General features: G+C 38.8%; 1 protein-coding gene across 1 annotated transcript in view; it reads right to left on the bottom strand.

The window, feature by feature from the left end:
* The window catches only part of LOC126484386 (synaptic vesicle glycoprotein 2A-like), a 187,428-nt gene that overhangs the window by 90,863 nt on the left and 72,508 nt on the right, over nucleotides 1-24,057 (bottom strand). The window contains exon 6 of the mRNA XM_050107880.1: nucleotides 2,576-2,820. Within this exon, the coding sequence (XP_049963837.1) occupies nucleotides 2,576-2,820 (245 nt within the window). The remainder of the gene's footprint in view (nucleotides 1-2,575; nucleotides 2,821-24,057) is intronic.

The following is a 24,057-nucleotide window of genomic DNA, read 5'->3' as shown; positions in this document are numbered from 1 at the left end:
AGCAGGCCTCTGAGAACTATCTGACTTCTCCATCTATAAACTCTGCCACAGTAATCCCATCTGAGAAGTACAACACAACCACCAATCCCTGTTTAAAACCTCAGGCCCTTCCCAGAACCTCTCCCCTGAATCTATTTCACTCCTTACCTCTATGACACCCTGTACACCCGCCTGCTGCATGCTCCCCAAAATTCACAAACCCAAGAATTCTGGACCCCCCACTGTGGCTGGTCGTTGTGCCCCCCAATGAAAAAATTTCAGCTCTCATTTACTAACACCTCCAACCAACTGCTTGTAATCTAGCCTCCCATGTGAAAGACACCAAGCACTTCCTTCACTCACTTTCCTGACCCTCCACTATCCCCACTCCTTTACCTCCTGGATCCCTGCTCATCACTGCTGACGCCACCTCCCTGCACATCGGCATCCTTCGCGCCCACGGTCTTACTGCTATTGAACACTACCTTTCCCAATGTCCTTCAGACTCCAGATCCACTGCCTCATTCCTTGTACACCTTACTAACTTCATCCTAACCCACAACCACTTCTGAAGGGGAAGTATACAAACAAATCTGTGACACAGCCGTAGGTACCCACATGGCACCCTTCTTTGCCAACCTGTTTATGGACTGTGTAGAGGAGCCCTTCCGGGACTCCCAAAACACATAACCCCTGGTCTGGTTCAGGCTCATTAATGATATCTTCATGATCTGGACTAAGGGCCAAAACACTCTATCTTCATTCCTTCACAACATCAACACCTTCTCGCCCATGCACTTCATGTGGTCCTCTTCAACCCAGCATGCCATCTTCCTAGATGTTGACCACCACCTCTCTGATGGCTCCGTCTACACCTCTGTCCACATTGAACCCACCACCCACCAACAGCACCTGCATTTCGATAGCTGTCATCCCTTTCATACCAAAAAATCCCTTCCGTATAACCTGACCACCAGGGGATGGTGTATCTGCTGTGACAAGACCTCCCTTGCTCAGTATGCTGAGGGTCCCACCAACACCTTCACAGACAGGCACTATTCCTCAAACCTAGACCAAAAACAAATCAATCCTCACACCCCTAATCCTCCCACCACCTCCAAGAAACAGGCACAAAAGAGTCCCTCTTTGCCACCCAATACCACCACAGGCTGGAACAACTGAAGCACATCCTTCACTAGGGCTTTGATACCTATCATCATACCCTGAAATGAAGGACATCCTACCCAAGATCCTTCCCACCCCTCCTAATGTGATGTTCTGTTGTCCACCCAACCTTCACAACATCCTAGTTCACCCCTATGCCACTCCCAATCCCAACCCTTTGCCACAAGTATCATATTCCTGTGGAAGACCCAGTTGCAATCTATCCACCCAGCACTTCCTCTTCCAGTCCTGTCAAAGTTTATCCTATCCCATCAGGGCCAAGCCACTTGTGAAAGCAGCCATGTCATTTACCAGCTCTGCTGCAACCAGCTGTCCAACAGGATGAATGGGCACTGCCAAACTGTGGCCAAGAGCAAAGTCTCACCCTCTGGCACAACATGCACTTGAACAAACCATCTGGATCCTCTCCTTCACCACCAGCTTTTCTGTATTGTACAGATGGCAGTTATTCTTACAACATATTCTCTGCTTCCATAATTATCCTGGCCCCAACCTACAGTGACATACTATCCCCACACCCTCCACCCAATGCTTTTAGAGCCAGTGACTCCTTCTTCTGGCAAATGGGTTGAAAGAGAAGCAAGAGGGATGAAGGAAACAGACTGGTGAGGTTTAGCAAATGTTAAGCATTTGGGAAAGAGGTCCAGAACCCCTGGTTGAGGTTGACTTACCAGATGAGCTAAGAAGGAAATACTTTCTGCTTGGTAAATCTCCCCTTACCAGGGTTCTGGGCAACTTTTCCAAACTCACCCCCTTTGCTAAACCTCAGGAGTCCTTTACCTTCACCCCTCCTCCTTCTCTTTCATTCCTTCTGCCAGAAGAAGGAGCCACTGGCTCCAAAAGCTTGGAAATTTAAATACCTTTATACATGTGTTCTCTTGCCACTGCTTGGTAACTAGATTTTTTTATCTGACCAGTTACTGGATTAGTACAAATAAGTTGAAAAACTGAGTTCTTGATTCACTGCATATTTCCATTCTACAGTTTCCCTCAAGAAATACATGGGGATTGAATAAATAAGTACTCTATTTTAAGATAAAAACAACATCTAAGGAAAGTCTTTATACTCGCAGGCATGGGCTGCGACAAATGTTATGCATTGTGTGACTTTAAAATTCATTAATTAATGTGATATGTATGTACTGATTATGTACTAAACAAGAACAAAATAGTAATTAAAAGTGTCTTTTGTGGAGGCACTTAGTCCCTTGTGTTATAAATATTTTATTTAATCAAGGTAGAAAATACTATATTAGGTTGATTTAGTCTTCTACTGTCACTTCTCTGTAAATTCATTGATATCATCACTGGTATACATAACTAATAAATATATTTATAAAATTCACTTTTCAAATTCTCATGAACTCAGTAGTATTTTCATGAATGAGATGCATGACATATAGATACTAACCGGATACGATTCTGGATTTTTTCTGGTGTTGTATTTGTACATAGTTTTGAATGCTTCCAATGCTTCCTCTGTGCGACCTTTTGTCATAAGAAACTTGGGCGTTTCAGGGCACAGATAAATGAGAAGTGCTGCCAGGAAGCTTGCAAAAGAGCCAACAGCCACAAAGAGTCTCCAAGAATTATATGTAATGTATCCACCAAAGAATGTCACTGACCATGGGTTTGGAATTATGAGCCATGCAACAACTGTTGGAAAACAGTATTCATAGTATACAGATATATTTTGGAGTGAAGAGCACATTACACAATAAAGTTTTAAACAATTGCTGTTGATTTCATAACAGAGAGAAATTATAGTAAATGAACACAAAATATATTATACCACCGTATAACTTAATTTCTGTAATGAAAGAACATACTACTCATTTTGAAATACACTGCTGGACACTGGAAATTGCTACACTCTTTCAGTGTATGAAATTTTATCCAACTTGGTAGTAGTTGCACACTGTTTTAGGATACTTAACCTTATCAAAATGTCTAAATCTTATCATTTATCTTACAAATGAAAATGTACTTCTGTTTAAACTATAAAGCAAGCCTTGTTCAGATTTATAAAGACAGGGTCCCTTTCATGTAGTACACAGGTAGCAAGTTCCATAGTAAAAGTTATAAATTGTGTCTAATGCACAGTTGACTGATTTGCATGTGTTTCCAGATGTATAGTTCCCAGTTTTGCCCATCTGGATAGTGGTGACAATCATGATAGCCCACATAATACATAATGGCACACATTTACACAAAGCAGTGATCAGTTGTCATGTGTGGCACAAAAAATGCCGGTTATTACGAGCAGCAGTAATGCTGAGTAAGGTTTACTCTAAAGAAAGCACTTATAACAGTTCAAGTAAGCAGTTACTGTATGCCAAACTGTTACCTGTTACCTGTTAATTACTCTAAACCATGCAAAAGAACTCTCTAGTTTCAACGTACTGAAACAGGCAATAGATGTTTCTTGCTGAGACCCACAAATGAAATAGCAGCCAACGATACACAGTAGAGTACATCTACATGTAATATCCATATCTGCTGCTGTATGTTAGCAGATGTCATGTTCAAATTTGTCTGCATCACATTTGATGACAACATTTTTTGTAGTGTCTAATCTGCAATTTGGAGTGCCCATATAAGTTAAATTAAGCTACAATACTTGTTTGGGCTCACATTCAGAGTGAGTACACTTTTAGTGGCACTGTGCCCCAAACTACTCAAAAAAATAGAAATACCTGAAATAAAACCTCTCAGTCTTGTCATAAGTGGGCATGTCTCCAACATGCAAATGAAATGCTCTGGGCCTCTTTTCTTTTTCTCAGTGAATCATTAAAGTAAAAGCATGACCAAACTGATCTTCTATAAGATGAGCCAAACATGAATTTAATGAAATTGGCCTAGTTTAAAGAAATTTTGCTGTTGCTGATTATTTTTAGTGTATTAGTATGAGCAAAGAGTTATCTTGATTGGTATAAACATTTGGCTGGCTTTATAGCTTGTTACACAGCACTTTTATTTACCAACCTTTCAACATGTGGCAATGATGTATCTTGAATGTCACTTTTATCATTTACAATGTGTCATTGATATTCCCTGTGGCACAGACTGTTATGGCAAATGGGTAATCCTAATGAGTGTAGCAGTTTCTATTTCTGGCAGTGTATATGTATCTTCAGATTTTCTATGTCCTGAAAATAAATTCTGGGTGAGTCACACTCAAAAGTTTCACAAAGCACACACTCTCTGTATATTTTTAAAGAGATGTGTCATTCAAATTAGATGCTTCAGAGATGTTGTGGATAGCACCTATCAACATACACATTCTAAATAAAGTAAATAATTTTAAAATGTTTTAGAAAATTGTGAAAATTGCTTTATGTTAATTGAGTTTCATTGCTGACACTTCTAGTGCAGTAGCAAGCATACGATACAGAGCATCAAACTTCAGTTAGGTTGTCGAGAAGGTATTAATAAATATAGACCTTAATCAGAAGCATATAGCTAAGGTAGAATATTCCAAATTTTTAGGTGTGTCCATTGATGAGAGATTAAATTGGAAGAAACACATTGATGATCTGCTGAAACGTTTGAGTTCAGCTACTTATGCAATAAGGGTCATTGCAAATTTTGGTGATAAACATCTTAGTAAATTAGCTTACTACGCCTATTTTCACTCATTGCTTTCATATGGCATCATATTTTGGGGGAATTCATCACTGAGGAATAAAGTATTTATTGCACAAAAGCGTGTAATCAGAATAATAGCTGGAGTCCACCCAAGATCATCCTGCAGACATTTATTTAAGGATCTAGGGATATTCACAGTAGCTTCTCAGTATATATACTCTCTTATGAAATTTGTTATTAACAACCAAACCCAATTCAAAAGTAATAGCAGTGTGCATAACTACAATACTAGGAGAAAGGATGATCTTCACTATTCAAGATTAAATCTAACTTTGGCACAGAAAGGGGTGAATTATACTGGCACTAAAGTCTTTGGTCACTTACCAAATAGTATCAAAAGTCTGACAGATAACCAACAAGTATTTAAGAAGAAATTAAAAGAATTTCTGAATGACAACTCCTTCTACTCCATAGAGGAATTTTTAGATATAAATTAAGAAAAAAATAGAAAGAAAAAAAAATATTTAAAAAATAAAAAAAATAAAAATAAAGAAAAACAAAAAACACAAAAAATAAAGTTGTTATATTAACTTAAGTATGTTGTTAAATTAACCTAATTATGTCATGTATTAGAAAATTCGACTCGTTCCACATCATTATGAAATATCGTATTCATGATCCATGGAACTAGTATTAATCTAATCTAATCTAATCTAGCTCAGGCCATCAATATCCCCAAGAAAAAAAGTTAAAATAAATCATATGACACTTTTACAGAAGAGTAATTGTTTGAGTTATTTACTTACCCATTTTCTTAAAAGCTCTTGAAAAGATAATATATGTTAGATCCATAAACATTTTGAAAGAAATAGCATCATAAATTATAGACAGTTTGGGTTCCAGAAAGGAAAACCAATAGTTTTAGCTGCATCTAAGCTTATAATTATAATCTTATTGGAATTAGGGCAAGGCCAAAATCCTCTTGGTATGTTTTGTGACTTATCAAAAGCTTTTGACCTCGTAGACCATAACATGTACATAAGGAAATTTGATCACTATGGGATTATTTGGAAAAGCTCTTAGTATAATTGGATCATATCTTCAAAATAGAAAACAAACAGTAGGAATATAATTCAAAGAAAATAAATATTTATCAGAATTTTGACAAATATGTCATGGCACACCACCGGGTAGTATATTAGGACCCCATTGTTACTGATATATGTAAATGATTTAACTCTTTAACAGTGAAAGCAAACTTATTCTTTTTGCAGATGATACCACAGCATGACCATTTACAGGATACCTTAACATAAAGCAAAATGATTCTTGGGTATATCATTCAATGGCTTGGAAACACTGGCTAATTCTCAATAGTGAGGAAACTTAAACAACACTGTTCAAGAACAAAAAAAGAAGAGTAGAGGAAGCCTCACAATCACAAGCACTGGGTATAAATGTAGCTCAAAAGACAAAATTCTTAGAGTTACCATAGATAACTGATTGCTGTGGAAAAACCACATTACTACTATAACTAGGAAATGAAGTTCAGTCATATTTGTTCTCTTAAACATTATACCACTAGTAGTGGATGATAGTATGCAAATGGCCTATTTCTCATATTTCAGTAGCTCAAAAGACAAAATTCTTAGAGTTACCATAGATAACTGATTACTGTGGAAAAACCACATTACTACTATAACTAGGAAATGAAGTTCAGTCATATTTGTTCTCTTAAACATTAAACCACTAGTAGTGGATGATAGTATGCAAATGGCCTATTTCTCATATTTCAGTGCTTGGTGATACATGCAATAGAATTATGGGGTCAATAGGGTGATGAAATTAAATCTTCAAACTGCAAAAATAACCATCAGAATAAAGGCTAAAGCAAGAAGAACAGCCAACTGTAGGTCACTGTTCAAAAAGATTTAAATTGTAAATTTCTACATCATATATCAGTGTCTGAAAGTATAATATAATTGGATAGATAAAAAAATCTACTCACCAAGCAAGTGGCAGAAGAAAACACATATTAAGAATGTGGAATGGTGCAAGCTTTCAGAGCCAGTGGCTCCTCCTTTTGGCAGAAGAGTTTAAGAGAATGGAATGGGGATGAAGGAAAAAGACTGGTACAAGGTTTAGGAAATGGGGAGAGTTATGGAAAAGCTGCCCAGAACCCAGAAGAGTTAATAAGAGTGGAAATCTATGTTCATTATAGCTGGTAGGCATATGAATGGAGAGGGGAGTGGGGCGGGAAAAAACAGAGGGGTCAGGAAACAAAAGATATAAAAAGAGTAATAAAAGGGGAGCAAATAAAAGGAACAGTTACCAAAAAGAAACACTGGACTACAGAGCTGAAAGGAAATTTAGGCCAGGTGGGTGGCAACAAGAGAGCACATGTAGTAGTGCCAGTTCCCACCCGCAGAGTTCTTCAAAACTAGTGTTACGAGGAAGAATTCAGATGGCGCTTGTGGTGAAATAGGTACTGAGGTCACAACGTTCATGCTGTAGTGTGTGCTCTGCAACTGGATGCTGCATGTTACCAGTATACAGCCTCTGTCTATGTCCATTCATCTTAACTGATAACACAAACGTGGTCATATCTATACAGATGGCTGAACAATATTTATGTAACAGCTGGCACATGATACATGTTGTTACACGAGTGACTCTCCCTTTGATATTATATGTTTTGCCAGTTACAGGGCTGGTATAGGTGGTGATAGCACACTGCATCAGATAATTCTTACAGTTGGGATGGTCATTGGGGTAGAAGTCATAGGACTGAGAAATGGGTGCAGAAGGAGCATAGTGTATGACCGGGATTCTGTGGGGCCTGAGGGCTGACGAGAAGCTATTCTATGTGTGCTGAGATAAATGTCAGGCAGAATGGACCTCATTTCAGGGCATGATCTCAAGGCGTTGCAGTCTTGTCAAAGTAATTGACCAATACATTCACAACCAGGATAGTACCGACAAGACAAGAGGTGTACTCCTGGGTTGGTTTTGGAGGGATCAGCAGTACCACGATTGGATGTGACCACCTGGGAGATCTGCTTTTGAATTAACACCTCAATCCACACCATTTCTTACCTCACCCAGACCACACACTCCCAACTTTTACCTTCTTTCTAAGATCCACAAACCTATTCATTATAATGTTCCATTGTTGCTGGCTTCAAAGCAGCCACTGAAGGTATCTCTGCCTTGGTTGATCAACACCTGCAATCTATAGTATAAAGACTTCCCTCCTACATTAAAGACATCAACTGTTTCCTAGATCATCTGAAATCAGTGCCCGTCCCACTCCCACCACATGCCTTGCTTGATGCCTGCTCTCTCTGTACCGACATTCTCCATGTGCGTGGCCTGTCTGTTGCTGAAAATTAGCACCCACCTGATTCCAAACTTACGATGACCTTCCTCACCTCAATCAAATTTATACTCACCAACAACTATTTTACCTTTAAGGGGAAGACACACAAACAGCTCAGGGGTACTGCCATGGGAACCTGGATGGCTCCCTCCTATGTCAACCTTTTCATGGGTTATGTAGAGGGGCTCTTCCTGGTTCCATAAGCCTCCATTTTGGTTTAGATACATTTATGACATATCAGCCATATGAATTCAGGTTAGGCTGACCTTTTAAAATTTTTGTAACCTCTAAACACATTCTCCCAATTAAATTTCACGTGGTCCTGTTGTGAATCCCATGTCACTTTCATTCATGTTGACCTCATCCTCACTAAGGTCAGCTACACACAGCTGTTTACATTAAATCTACAAACAAACAACCATACTTATTTTTTGACAGTAGCTGTCCTTTCCATGTTAGATAGTTTGACCCATACAGCCTGAGCATTCAAGGCAAGTGTATTTGTTAAGATGCAGACTCTGTACAGCAGTACTCCATCATTCTGACTTCAGCCTTCTTCACTACATGCAATTATCCCATCAGCTTAATTCAAAGCAGAGTTCACAGGCAATCACATCCAATCCTGGTACTGCTGATCCCTCCAAAAAGCAACTTAGGAGTATACCTCTTGTCACTCAGCATCATCCTGATCTCGAATGTCCCAATCAATTACTTCAATAAGGCTGTGTTGTTGTTGTTGTTGTTATGGTCTTCAGTCTGAAGACTGGTGCGATGGAACTCTCCGTGCTACTCTACCCTGTACAAGCCTCCTTATCTCCTAAATTTCTATTGTAAGGTCAAAACGATCTATAGGAAGGAGCTAACTGTTGAAAAAAAAGTAATTTCAATGACAAAACAGTGTACAACACAGAGAATAAAAGCAAAGCAGTCTGGGATATCATTAAATAAGAAACTGGGAGAGACAAATAAAAGCATAAGAACATATTGATAAGGGAGAGGGATAAAACAATAAGTGATCCACTCCACCAAGCACACTATGCGAATGAGCAATTTTTAAGTATTGCCTAGAGATTTCAACAAAAATTTCCAAAACCAAATATAACACTGGTAAATAATTATACAATAAGTACTACATTATGTTACTACCAACCACAGAGAATGATGTCAGTAAAATTGTACAAAACATAAAGAAATAAAAAGTCTCTAAGCTTAGATGATGTACCAATATGCCTGCTGACATAATACACATGAAGTATACAAGCTCCCTCAACAAACATAATAAATGAATCATTTGCATCAGGGAAATTTTCTGAGTATTTAAAACAGCCAAGATTGTGTCTTTGCTAAAAAAAGATAATGTAGAAGCCATGGAAAAGTACCAGCCCATTTTTCTGATGTCATCTTTCTCAAAAATAATAGAATCACATTGTCAAAGACAGATTAATGAAATAATTAAATAAATACAACCTTGTAAGTCAATTAGAGGTTGGGTTCTGAAGCAGTAAAAGTATAGAACTGGCCATAACAGAATTCACCAAATGGTACTTGATGCTCCGGACAATGATGTGTATGACGGGCATATTCTTAGATCTTTCTACGGCTTTTAACACTACTAAACATAAGATTCTATTAAATAAACTAGAATCACTGGTAATCATTGGTGGAGACTTTAATTATCCTACAATTAATTGGGAAAATTAATTGGGCGTGATAAGACATTCTGTGAAACTTTACTAAATGCCTTCTCTGAAAACTACCTAGAACAAATAGTTTGGAACCAAACTCATTATGGAAATATATTAGATCTAATGGCAACAAATAGACCTGAACCCTTTGAGGGTGTCCACATGGAAACTGGTAACTGGTATCAGTGGCCATGACACAGTTGTGACAACAATGATTACCAAAGTTCAAAGGACAACTAAAACAAGAAGAAAGATATATATCTTCAGTAAACTAAATTAAAAAGATCAGTGGTGTTATATCTCAATGAGGAACATGAAACATTCAGCACAGGTCAGGAGCATTCAGAGGAACTCTGGCTCAAGTTTAAAAGAATAGTTGATCATGTACTGGATAGATATGTACCCAGTGAGGTCCAGCGCCATGTGATGCCATCTCCAACCCCTATGGGCATATGAAAGTCATATTTGGGCATTTGGCACCATTACCGTAGGACAGTTCATAACGGGAGGAAAACCTCCACGATATACAGTCACTAAAAAAAAAAAAAAAAAAAAAAAAAAAAAAAAAACAGATTATTGCACAATAAGTGCAAAATAAAGTGTAGGGTTATAGATAGAGAGGTACTGAATGAAACACATTTGGCTGTCAAGAGAGCAATGCATGATGCCTTCAATGACTGCTGTAGCAGAATATTGTCAAGTGATCTTTTACAGACCCCAAAGAAATTCGGGATATGTGTAAAGGCTGTTAGTGGCACCAGAGTTAGGGTCCAATCCCTAGCAAATGAGACAGGAACTGAGAGTGAAAAATGCTTAACTCCATTTTAAAATGTTCCTTTAAAATGGAAAACCAAGACGAATTACATCATTTCAACCCTCATACCACTGAAAAGATGAATGAAAGAAGTATTAGTGCCATTGGAGTTGAGAAACAGCTGTAATCATTAAAGCTGAACAAAGATCCGGGGCCTGATGGAGTTCCTGTCAGATTCTGTATTGAATTTCCATCTGATTTAGCCTCTCTTCTAACTATAATCTATTGTAGATCCCTCAAACAAAAAACTATGCCCAGTTCTCTAGAAAAGCCAATGGCCTTGCCGCAGAGGTAACACTGGTTCCCATCAGTTCACCAAAGTTAAGCAATTTCAGGCTTGGCTAGAACTTGGATGGGTCACCATCTGGCAAGTGGGGTGCACACAGCCCTTGTGAGGCCATTTGAGGGTTACTTGAAAGAGAAGTAGCGCCACTGGTCATGAAAACTGCCAATGGCTGGGAGCACTGATCACATGCCTCTCCATATCCGTATCTGGAGTCGCCTATGGACTGTGGATGACACTGCAGCTGGTCAGTACAGTTGGGCCTTCAAGATTTGTTGGTTTTTAGTTCTTGGAAAAAGGCACAGGTCACACCCATCTACAAGAAGGGTAGTAGAAGTGATCCACACAACTACCATCCAGTATCCTTGACATCAATTTGTTGTAGGATCTTATAAGACATTCTGAACTCAACATGATGAGGTATCTTGAAAAGAATGAACTCCTCAATGCCAACCAGCATGGATTTTGAAAACATTGATCATGTGAAACCCAACACGCACTTTTCTCACATGACATACTGAAACCTTCGGATCAAGGCTATCAGGTAGATGCTGTATTTCTTGATTTCCAAAAAGCATTTTACTCAGTACCACACCTATGCTTATTGTCAAAAGTATGATCGTATGGAATATCAACTGAAATTTGTGACTGGATTGAGAACTTTTTGATAGAGAGCATGCAGCATGTTATCTTGAATGGAGAGTCATTCTCATCCCAGGGAAGTGTGTTGGGACCGCTGACGTTCATATTGTATATTAATGACCTTGAAGACAATAGTAATAGTAAAATCAGCCTTTTTTCACATGATGCAGTTATCTATAATGAAGTACTATCTGAAAGAAGCTGAAAAAATTTTCGATCAGATCTTGATAAGATTTCAAAGTGGTCCAGAGATTGTCAACTTTACAAGAAGAAAAAGAATGTACTATCCTATGACTATAAAATGAATGAGTCACTATTGGAATTGACCAACTCATTCAAATGCCTGGGTGTAACATTTTGTGGGGATATGAAATGAAATGATCACACAGGTTCAGTCGTAGGTAAAGCAGGTGGTAGACCTTAGTTTATTGGTAGACTACTAGGGAAGTGCAATCAGTCCTTCAAGGAGATTGCTTACAAAACACTGATGTGACCAGTTCTCGAATATTCCTCAAGGGTGTGGGGCACGTACCAGATAGAACTAACAAGGATATCGAATGTATACGGAGAAAGTCAGAGTCAATGGTCTCAGGTTTGTTTAATCCATAGGAGAGTTTCACAGAGATACTGAAGGAACTGAACTAGAAGACTCTTGAAGACAGATGTAAACTACCCTGAGGAAGTCTGTTAACAAAATTTCAAGAACCGCCTTTAAATGATGACTCCAGGAATATACTACAACCCTCAATTGTAGTAATTCAAGAATTTCTGTGTAAATTCTAGAACCACTCAGCCCCCTACCATCTTGAACACATGATATTCTGTATGTGAGTGTGGGATGGTAGAATCCTATCTACTGTGCGGCACATGTTTGTGTGTGCAGATTTAAAATCAGTCGCGGGAAGAAAGTAGACGTGGTGGTCGGACAGCACCATAAAGTACCTGTTGGGCAATCCATAGATGTTTTAGTGAGTGTGTAAGGAAGAACCATGGAGTTTATATGCAGCTCTGTGCTTATTGTGTCATTGACTATTGTTATTAAAATGAGAACAATTGAAAAAGTACTCTTGTAGACTCTTGACGCAACCTTGTTAGAGGCAAGACTCATTTTATGATTCATGTTAAGAAAGGTCATGGTAACCAAGCCAACTTTCTTTTAACTGTAATTCAATTTGTTTCTAAAGTCCGACTGTATGAGAGACTTGCAGGAAGCTACATATTCATGTGGAAAGTGAAATTTTTATTGTGTATGGAGGTCAAATACATTGTTAGTTGACAAAAAGTAAAGTTTGTATGTCTACTTATCTCATAAGTAGAAAGAGTCTAAAAGTTCCTGTACCTAGCATTATTCAATGGAGGAGAAGTCAAGAGGGTTTCCAGCAGCTGGCTATTCAGTAAAGAAGAGTGGCTGCAAATTCCAAGTAAGTCATCTCATGAAGAAGTGGAAGGTGGTTTGGGGGAATAAGCCAATATAACCCAGATCCACACTCACACTTTAAGTCGTCAGAATGTATCCCCCCCCCCTCAGATCGAACACGAGATATTTTATACATAATCATTGTGCAAATAATATCACTCATAATAACATTTCATATCTTATCAGTATACATGTCTTACATATGTTTATATACACATCTTTCCTTCCCATAACAATTGTCTGTCCTCTCTTGAACAATCTTTCACTTACTGTTTCTCTACTCTTTTCTTATTTTACTTTGTTATTAAGACATGAGCATTTACTTGTGGTTTTAGTCAACTTTACTAATATTCAGGAATTGTGAGGACTCTTTTTCTTTTCTTTATTTACTTTTTTTCCAATTGTAAACTTCAGGTGTTTATGACACGTCAGTAAACTATTTTCTATTCTTATCTTTTGTACTACCTTTTTCCTAGTATGTATTATTTTCATTATTTGCAGCTTGGAGGAACTCTGGACGAAATGAAAGTGTTCTTTTGACGCTCATTTCGTTCCACGAAACATAATAATGCTAGTCTTTCATAGAATTCCCACTCCCAGAATAATCTCGATAAAATTTGTGACTTTTATCATGATACTGATCCCTTCTCCTAGGATCAGCACCTATTCCTTGTTTGTGGGTTTACCTTATGATAGCACTTCCTCTTTCCATGCTGGTAGGTATGCCCATTACAAAACATCCCTATTTTTTAGGCCACAGATTGTCCTATCTCCACATAGGCACGCCTGCCCTTTATCACTAGAGGAGGAGGTATACTTGGAAAAGACTGGGTGATACAGGAAGATTTCAGTTACAGTTTATCATGGTCAGACAGAGATTCCAAAATCAGATACTGGATTGTAAGGTGTACCCAGGAGCAGATGCAGACTCATGTCACAACATAGTAGTGATGAAGCGTAGGTTGATGTTTAAGACATTAGTCAGGAAGAATCAATACGCAATGAAGTGGGGTACAGAAATACTAAGGAATGATGAGACATGCTTGAAGTTCTCTAAGGCTATAGATACAGCAATAAGGAATAGCTCAGCAGGCAGAACAGTTGAAGAGGTATGGACATCCATAAAAAGGGCAATAATAGAAGTCGGGAAGGAAAACATAGGTACAAAGAAAGTAACTGCGAAGAAACTGTGGGTAACAGAAGAAATACTTCAATTGATCAATGAAAGGAGGAAGTACAAAATGTTCTGGGAGACTCAGGAATACAGAAATACAAGTCGCTGAGGAATGAAATAAACAGGAAGTGCAGGGAAGCTAACATGAAATGGTGGCATGAAAAATGTGAAGAAATTGAAAAAGAAATGATTGTTGGTAGGACTGACTCAGCATACAGGAAAGTCAAAACAACCTTCGGTGGAATTAAAAGCAAGCGTGATAACATTAAGAGTGCAATGGGAATTCCACTGTTAAATGCAGTTGAGAGGGTGGATAGGTGGAAAGAATACATTGAAAGCCTCTACGAGGGGGAAGATTTGTCTGATGTGATAGAAGAAGAAACAGGAGTCAATCCATAAGAGATAGGGGACCCGGCATTAGAATCAGAATTTAAAAGAACCTTGGAGGACCTAGGATCAAATAAGGCAGAAGGGATTGATAACATTCCATCAGAATTTCTAAAATCATTGGGGGAAGTGGCAACAAAATGATTATTCACATTGGTGTGTAGAATTATGAGTCTGGCTACATACCATCTGACTTTCGGAAAAACATCATCCACACAATTTCGAAGATGGCAAGAGCTGACAAGTGTCAGAATTATTGCACAGTCAGCTTAACAGCTCATGCATCCAAGTTGCTGACAAGAATAATGTACAGAAGAATAGAAAAGAAAATTGAGGACACACTAGATTACGATCAGTTTGGCTTTGGGAAAGGTAAAGGCATGAGAGATACAATTCTGTTGTTGCAGTTAATAATGAAAGCAAGACTAAAGAAAAATCAAAATGTTCATAGGTTCTGTCAACCTGAAGAAAGCAAGGTATTCAAAATTCTGAGAAAAATAGGGGTAAGCTAAAGGGAGAGACGGGTCATATACAATATGTACAACAGCCAAGAAGGAATAATAAGAGAGGCTGGCCAAGAAAAAAGTGCTGGTATTAAAAATGGTGTAAGACAAGGATGTAGTCTTTTGCCCCTACTATTCAATTTGTACATCGAGGAAGCATGATGGAAATAAAAGAAAGGTTCAGGAGTGGAATTAAAATTCAAGGTGAAAGGATATCAATGATATGATTCACTGATGACATTGCTATCCTGAGTGAAAGTGAAGAAGAATTACATGAGCTGCTGAATGGAATGAACAGTCTAATAAGTACAGAGTATGGATTGAGAGTGAATCAAAGAACAATGAAGGTAATGAGAAGTAAACTTAATATCCGGATTAATAGTCATGAAGTAGATGAAGTTAAGGAATTCTGCTACCTAGGCAGTAAAATAACAAGTGACGGACAGAGCAGGGAGGACATCAAAAGTAGACTAGCACTGGCAAAAAGCGCATTCCTGGCCAAGAGAAATCCACTAGCATCAAACATAGGCCTTAATTTGAGGAAGAAATTACTGAGAATATATTTCTGGAATACAGCATTGTATGGTAGTGAAACATGGACTGTGGGAAAACCAGAACAGAAGAGAATCGAAGCATTTGAGATGTGGTGCTACAGACAAATTTTGAAAATTAGTAAGGAATGAGGAGGTCCTGTGCAGAATAGGAGAGGGAAGGAATATGTGGAAAACACTGATAAGGAGAAGGGACAGCATGATATGACATCTGTTAAGACTTGAGGGAATGACTTTCGTGGCACTAGAGGGAGCTGTAGAAGGCAAAAACTGTAGAGGAAGACAGATTGGAATACATCCAGCAAACAATACAAAAAAAATTCTCTGGCTAGTATAGTAGTTTTATTTAGACACTATCTCACTACCACCCATTTCCAGAGCAACAGTGACACAGTTGTTTCTTGGCCACAGTTTGTCGGTGGCCATTCACGAGGACACACAACTTGTTGGTTGCCGTGCCCAAGTGCAGTAGACCATTTTAATGAAAATTTATTATACTTTAATTTTTGACAATACTTGGTTGTAACAGCCAAGTAACTACCTACTGTGTGAATGATGGATGTATGGAAAGCAGATGTAAATCTTAAGTCTGTAAAGAGTGGAAATTTAATTTTAAATCTTGTACATAATATGACTGTTCTTAACTGAGGATCACTGAAATGAATAATTTACTTTAATTTTTGACAATACTTGGTTGTAATAGCCAAGAAACTAGTAAATGTCTGAATGATGGATTTAATGAAAGCAGATCTAAGTATTAAACCTGTAAATATTAGAAGTTTAAATTTAATTCATGTACATAATTTTACCGTTTATTGACTGGGGATCATTAAAATTAATGAAACTCAAGTTTTTCTAATTACATTTTTGTAATGTGTTCATCTGACATGTTCCACACCCAGGAGGATTCCCTCTTTTATGGGTTTATGGAATGAATAATTAATCTAATCTCTAATCTAGTCTAATCCCACATAGAATACAGCACAGTGGTTGCAGCTTAGCTTGTAAATCACATGACTGGTTTCACAGGTCGCTCTGTCTTTGATAGTATAGGTGATGTTTCTGACAGGACTGGAGTAGGTGGTGGTGGGAAGATGCGTGGGACAGGCCTGGCATCTAGGTCTATTACAGGGATATGAGCCATGAGGCAAGGGGTTGGGAGCAGGGGTTGTGTAGGGATGGATAAGGATATTGTGTAGGTTCAGTTGGTGGCAGAATACCACTGTGAGAGGAGTGGGAAGGATAGTGGGTAAGCATTTCTCATTTCAGAGCACAATGAGAGATAGTCAGAGCCCTGGTGGAGAATGTAATTCAGCTGCTCCAGTCCTGGGTGGTATTGAGTCACGAGGGGAATGCTCCTCTGTTGCCAGATGGTTGGCTTTAGGAGGTGTTGGGTGACTGGGAAGATAAGGCACAGATTTGTTTTTGTATAAGGTTGGGAGGGTAATTATGATTTGAAAAGGCCACAGTGAGACCCTCAGTGTATTTTGAGAGGGACCGCTCACCACTAAAGATGTGACAGCCATGGATGGCTAGACTGTATGAAAGGGACTTCTGGGTATGGAATGGGTGGAAGCTGTTGAAGTGGAGGTTCTGCTAGTGGTTGGTAGGTTTGATATGGACAGAGGTACTAATATAGCCATCTCTGAGGTTGAGGTCAGTACCTAGAAAGGTGGTTTGATGGGTTGAGTAGGACCAGGTAAAGCAGTGGAGGGAAGGTATTGAGATTCTGGAGATGTGGATAGGATGCCCTCACCCATAATACAGATCATGAAGATATCATCAGTAAGTCTGAACCTGGTGAGGGGTTTTGAATTCTGGGTATTTAGGAAGGATTCCTCTAGATGATCTGTTAATAAGTTGGAAGAAGATGGTGGCATTCAGGTATCCATAGCCATACCCCAGATTTGTTTGTAGGTAATGCCATCAAAGAATTAATTGTGGTGAGAATATAGTTGGTCATTGTGATTAGGAAGGAGGTTGTTGGTTTGGCATCCGTCTGGCTTTGGGAAAGATTGTGTTCAACAGCGGTAAGGCCATGGGCAATGTTACTGTAAAGGGATATGGCCTCAATAGTGACAAGCAGGGTACTATGCAGTAAAAGGACAGGAACTATGGAGAGTCAGTGGAGGAAATGGTTGGTAACCTTTATATAGGAGGGTAAGTTGCAGGTAATAGGCTGAAGGTGATGGTCTACAAGAGCAGAGATTCTCTCAGTGGTGACACAGTATCCAGCCACAATGGGGCATCCTGGGTGATGGGGTTTATGGACTTTAGGAAGCATGTAGAAGGTAGGAGTGTGGGGAATGGTAGGGGTAGTGAGAGAGATGGACTCTGAGGAGAGGTTCTGGAATGGGCCTAAGGATTTGAGGAGAGACTGGGGGAGATTTGGATATTGTTCTAGAGGTGGTGAACAGTGGTAGTCCAAGGCAGGAGTAGGAAGTGAGCAGATTGGGCGAGGGTTGTTTGAGATGGTGTTGTGTATGTTGCGATTCCCCGTGCTCTGACTTTCTGTATGTTTCCTAATTTCCATAAATGCAACCACTGAGGACACCCTACTGAAAGAATCTCTGTACCCATAGACCAACATCTTCAGCCTATTATCTGCAACCTATCGTTCTATTTAAAAGTTGCCAACCATTTCCTCTACCGACTCCCCACAGTTCCTGTCCCTTTACCACATGGTGCCCTGCTTGACACTATTGATGCCACCTCTCTTTATGCTAACATATTTAATGCCCATGGCCTTACAGCTATTGAACACTACCTTCCCCAATGCCCAATGGATTCCAAACCACCTCCTTCCTAGTAACCATGACCAACTATAGTCTCACCCATAATTACTTCTCCCTTGAAGGCATTTCCTACAAACAAATCTGGGGTAAGACTACGGGCATTCGCATTGCACCATTCTATTCATGCCTATTCATGAGCCATCTACAGGAATTCTTCCTAAACACCCAGAATCACAAACCCTTCTCCTGGCTTGGATTCATTGATGACATCTTCATGATTGGATTGAGAGTGAGGACACCATATCCACATTCCTCCACAACCTCAACATCTCCTCCATTGCTTCATCTGGTCCTACTCAACCCAATAAGCCATCTTCCTTGATATTGACCTCCACCTCAAAGATGGCTATGTCAGTACCTCTGTCCATATCAGACCTACCAACTACCAGTAGTACCACCACTTCAACAGCTGACGCCCGTTCTATACTGAGAATTCCTTTCCATACAGTCTAGTCATCCACGGCCATCGCATTTGCAGTAATAAGTGGTCCTTCTCAAAATATATTGAGGGTCTCACTGAGGCCTTTACAGATTGTAAATACCCTCTCAACCTGCTGCCCACTGAACCTACACAATATCCTCATCCATCCCTACACAAACCCTGCTCTCAACCCCTTGCCTCGTGGCACATATCCCTGTAATGGACCTAGATGCAAGACCTGTCCCACACATTCTACCACCATCACCACCACCACCACCACCACCTACTCCAGCCTAGTCATCAACATCACCTATCCCATCAAAGGCAGGGCTACCTGCAAAACTAGTCATGTGATTTACAAGCTACATTGCAACCACTGTGCTGCATTCTACATAGGCATGACACCCAACATGCTGTGTGTCCACATGAAACGCCACTGACAAACTGTGACCAAGAAACAACTGGACCACCCGCTTGCTGAGCACGCTGTCCAACACGACATCCATCATTTCAATGACTATTTCACAGTCTGTGCCATCAGGATCCTTCACACCAACAGCAGCTTTTCTGAACTGCACAAGTAGGAACTCTCCCTGTAATATACCCTAAGTTCCCATAACCCTCCCTGGCCTCAACATTCACTAATCATTGTCCATACCCATCAGCCACTGCCGTGTTCCCATTCCAGCACTCTATTCCACCAATGCACCCAGTCTTTTACTTCTCTCCTTTTCTGCTAATCCCCACTCCTCTTCCCCGCCCTCCATCTAACCTCCTAACTACACCTAGCTGCCCCACTCTCCACCTCGTGCCTGCATGCTCCTAGCAGCACTTTACCGTCCCCCATCCCTACCCTGCTGTCCCTCCCCCTCCCCACCCCAGCCTCCTCCTTACTTCCACTCAATTGCCTCTCCCATAATGCCCTGCTGCTCATAGTTTGATTCCAGCTGCTGCAGACTGTGGTCAAGTGTTTGTGTGTTGCATTTGTGTGACTTTTTGCATGTGTGTATGTTGCCTATTTTTGACAAAGGCCTTTCCGACAGTCTCTTTTGTTGTGCCTTTCTGCCACTCAGTATCTCCACTACATGATGAGTAGCAACTATCCTTTTCGTTATATTGTTACATTCCTTCCTGGATTTTCCATTGTTTCATTTTTACTTTAGGTAACACAGAGTAGGACATAGGTAAACATTGTAACATAGGTATATAAACAATTTTTTTTATTTTGAGCTTTTCCTCATTACAGAGGCTTATCTCCAACATAATAATTTACTTGGAAATTACAATACAAACAATAAACGTTCTTAAATTATAATCTCAAAATATTTCTCCAGGTGTTTCGATCTTGTGTGTCCTCTTCCTCTGCGCCCATTCTCCTCATTATGTGCTGTACATTTTGGAGCCAGGTTGTCATAGGTCGTCCTCTTCTTCTTCTCCCCTCCGGTTCCCACTCCAGTATCAATTTTGGTATTCTGGTTTTCTCCATTTGTCGTACACGCCCGTACCACTGTAATTTCTTCCTATCCATTACGTAATATATTCTTTCTTTTATTTCCATTCTCCTTATTACTTCGGTGTTCCTTATCTTTTCTTTCCTGGAGATTCTTGCCGATCTTCTCCAAAAGTCCATCTCTAGAGCTTGTAATTTTTTAATGTGCTTCATGTTAATTGTCCAGGTCTCCGTTCCATACAGAACCACACTCTCTAATATGGATTTGTATATTAATTTTTTAGTTCTGCTCATTACATTCCTGCTCCATAAGACTGAGTTAAGCATCCCAATGACCCTCCATCCGCTACTAATTCTTTTATTGATTTCTGACTCTGATTTTCCCTCGATTTATAAAATGGATCCCAAATATCAGAAAGTGTTTATCTTTTTGATTTTCTTTCCTTCAATGTATAGCTCATCTGAATCATTAGTCAAGTATTCTGTTTTTTGGTAATTAATCTTCAAACCCCAAGTTTTGTATGCTACTGCTAGTTGTTTGCACATATAGTTAGCATCCTCCCCATCTTGTGCTACGACTACTTGATCATCAGCAAATAATAAATGATGTAGGTAAACTCCATCTCTTATTTCTAATCCCATACTATTACATTTACGAGACCATGTTCTAAGGCTAACATCTATATAGATTTTAAATAATGATGGTGACATGGGACAGCCTTGTAAAAGGCCTTTGCTTGTTCTAAATTTCTGTGAAAGTTTATTACCAACTTTCACTTGGAAAATGTTATCTTTATACATCTGTTGTATTATTTTAATCAAGGAAGGGTTTATGTTTGCCATATGTAGTGCTCTCCAAAGTAATTTTCTTGGAACAGTATCATACGCTTTTTCTAGATCTATGAAAATTAATCCTATATTTTTTGATTTTTCCCTATGTTTCTCTAAAATCTGTCGTAATGTGAAAATATGGTCTACACATGATCTCCCAGCCGTGAATCCACTTTGTTCTTCTTGGGTTCTAAAATTTTTTTCCAGTTTGTTTTTAACTACTTTTGCAAAAATTCTCATTAATGTGTGTGTAACACAAATTCCTCGATAGTTTGAACAAATTTTGTGATCCCCTTTCTTAAATATTGTATTAATGTAACCTAGCTTCATCTCGTTGGGTATTGAATCACCATGTATCATTTTGTTGAAGAGCTGTGTTATCAGTTTCACAATTTTGTCACCACCATATTTCAGACACTCCAGATTGATATTGCCTGGTCCCGGTGATTTACCATTCTTTCCTGTTCTCAACGCCTGAAGTACTTCACTTTCTAAAATCTGGATCTCATCATCTTCATGTCCTTTATCTTCCCCTGTTCCTTCTTCTAGATATTCTTCTCTGTCCTCATTTAATAATTTTTGGAAATACTCTTTCCATTCCTTTTGTGTTATCAGTTGGAGATTAGTTTTGCTTTTTGTATCCTGTCGAAGCCCTTTCAATACTGACCATGCTTCTTTTGCTCTCCCAAATCCTAATTTGCTATTCACCTTGGCACATGTTCTTTCCCATGCTTCATTTTTTGCCATCCTTATTTTTTTCATCACTTCATTCTTCTTTTCCTTGTATATTGATCTTGTTTCTTCTGATTTATCATTCAACCACTGAAGGAACACATTTCGTTTTTCTCTAACGAGGACCTCTAGTTCCTCTGACCACCACTCTGCTGCACGGTTGTGGTTGCTATCTTTTTTACCCAACACCTCCGTTGCTATGAATTTCACATTAGCTTTTATATAGTCATATATCTCCTCTGTACTTCCTTCAAATGATTCAACCAGTTTCCTTTCCATCCTGGCCGCAAAGAGTGTTCTGATACTTTCGTCTTGTAGGCTGTCAATATTAAAAGGTAAATTTTCATCTTTCTCAGTCTGGTTCATTTTATTTATGTTACTTGTATCACTCCTTGCATTCTTCCATGGCCAGAAAGATTTCATTTTAACTAGATAGTGGTCTGATCCACAATGGGCTCCTCTATAAGATCTGATGTCTACTGCTTTGAAACTACTTGTTTGCCTAATGATAATATAATCTATTATAGAACGAAGTTCTTTGGTGTTCTGTTGCCAAGTATATTTATGAATGTCCTTATGTTTGAAAAATGTGTTGGTAATTTTTAAATCAAACAATAAGTAATAAAAATCTATCATTTCTCAGAATGCTTTCACATTATGCCTTTGTCCTTTTTTATTTTTTTGTTATTTTCTGGAAAACCTTACACAACTGTGTGGTTTCAGTTGTCTGAGACTGCAGATGTGTGCACAAGTTGCGTTTGTGTGTGTGTGTGTGTGTGTGTGTGTGTGTGTGTGTGTGTGTGTGTGTGTGTGTGTGTGTGTGTGTGTGCGTGGTCGTGTAAGTGTATGTGTGTCTATTGCTGACAAAGGCCTTAATGGCTGGAAGCTATAATTGTGTGAATCTTTTTGTTGTGCCTATCGCGATTCAGCATCTCTGCTGTATGGTAACAACATGTATCAAGAAATTTAGAAACATTTCACCCACAGTGGAACACTGACAAATTCACAGTATGGCTCCAGGGAAAATTCATCTACACTGAAAGTGGCTGAAAATGTTGTTTCAGCAATACTCAGTGTTTTGAAGAAAATCACCTGTTGATGCCTACTGAGTGGTCTGAACAAGGCATTTGACTCTGTGTGTTATTGGATTCAAATATATAAAATGAGGTGCTATGACATTTGGGATTTAGTACTCTGTCTTACAGAATTGTATCTTGACAATAGGAAGCAGACGGTACATTTTAATGACAAGAGCTCTGGATTACCTTCAAGGGTCTGTGCTGGGACTCTTACTGTTTATATTTTACATTAATGACCTGCCTAGTATCAAGACATGTAAATCTATTCTGGTTGCCAATGATAACCCTTTTCATTTCAAATTAAAATGATGTAGAGGACTTAAAGGAACAAAGCAAAGCCTATCTAAGAATTTTGAGTATCTGTGTTAAAAAAAATGATTTAACTGTAGATCAGAAAAAAGTGAAAATCTAATTTTTAATTTATAAAATATCAAAAATGATTGTATGTCTGTTAAGCTTCTGGGCATACACTTGGATTCCAATTCAACTTGAAACTTCCACTAAATTATCAAGAACTGTACACTTTTTACATAAAATTAGGGCATGTGTGAGCGAAAGCACAATGTTTAGCTCCTATTATGCATTTGTATAACCATGTAACATACTGAATAATGGTTAGGGGCTGCTCCTTTGGGGCAAAAAGGTTTTTATGTGCCAGGAAAAGGCTATCAGATGTGTAGCAGGTGTTTTCAAAGACAATATATCCTGTAGGCCACTTTGCAAGGAACTGGTTGTCAAAATAGTCCCATTATTATTTATACTTAGTTACTTAATCTGGATGAAAGAAAATCATGAGAGCTACAAATTAAAGCAATCATTTCATTATCACAATACACATCACACAGAACAGATTGACCAACCCTCTAGAAGACTAAGCAAGACCCACAATACATGTGCATACCTTGAAGTTCAGTGCACTGGCACAAGAAACACAATATCCCGTTAAAAACCTTCACAAATGTCCTACAAAACTGGTTTAAAAAGGTTTTCTGACCCATAGAGGAATACTTTGATTGTGCAAGAGAAGATCTAAAATTTTTACTTATATTCACTGTACTCCTTTGTATGAAGGTCTATACAATTTCACTATTTTCTTCATTTCTATTACGCCTATCATTGGGTATTATTCAGTCTGCATGAACTATGAGCATCAATAGCATGC

Source organism: Schistocerca serialis, chromosome 6 (genome assembly GCF_023864345.2).
Source record: "Schistocerca serialis cubense isolate TAMUIC-IGC-003099 chromosome 6, iqSchSeri2.2, whole genome shotgun sequence".
Lineage (NCBI taxonomy): Eukaryota > Metazoa > Arthropoda > Insecta > Orthoptera > Acrididae > Schistocerca > Schistocerca serialis.
Note: the sequence above shows the minus strand (reverse complement) of the source record. Positions and strands in the feature narration are given on the sequence as shown.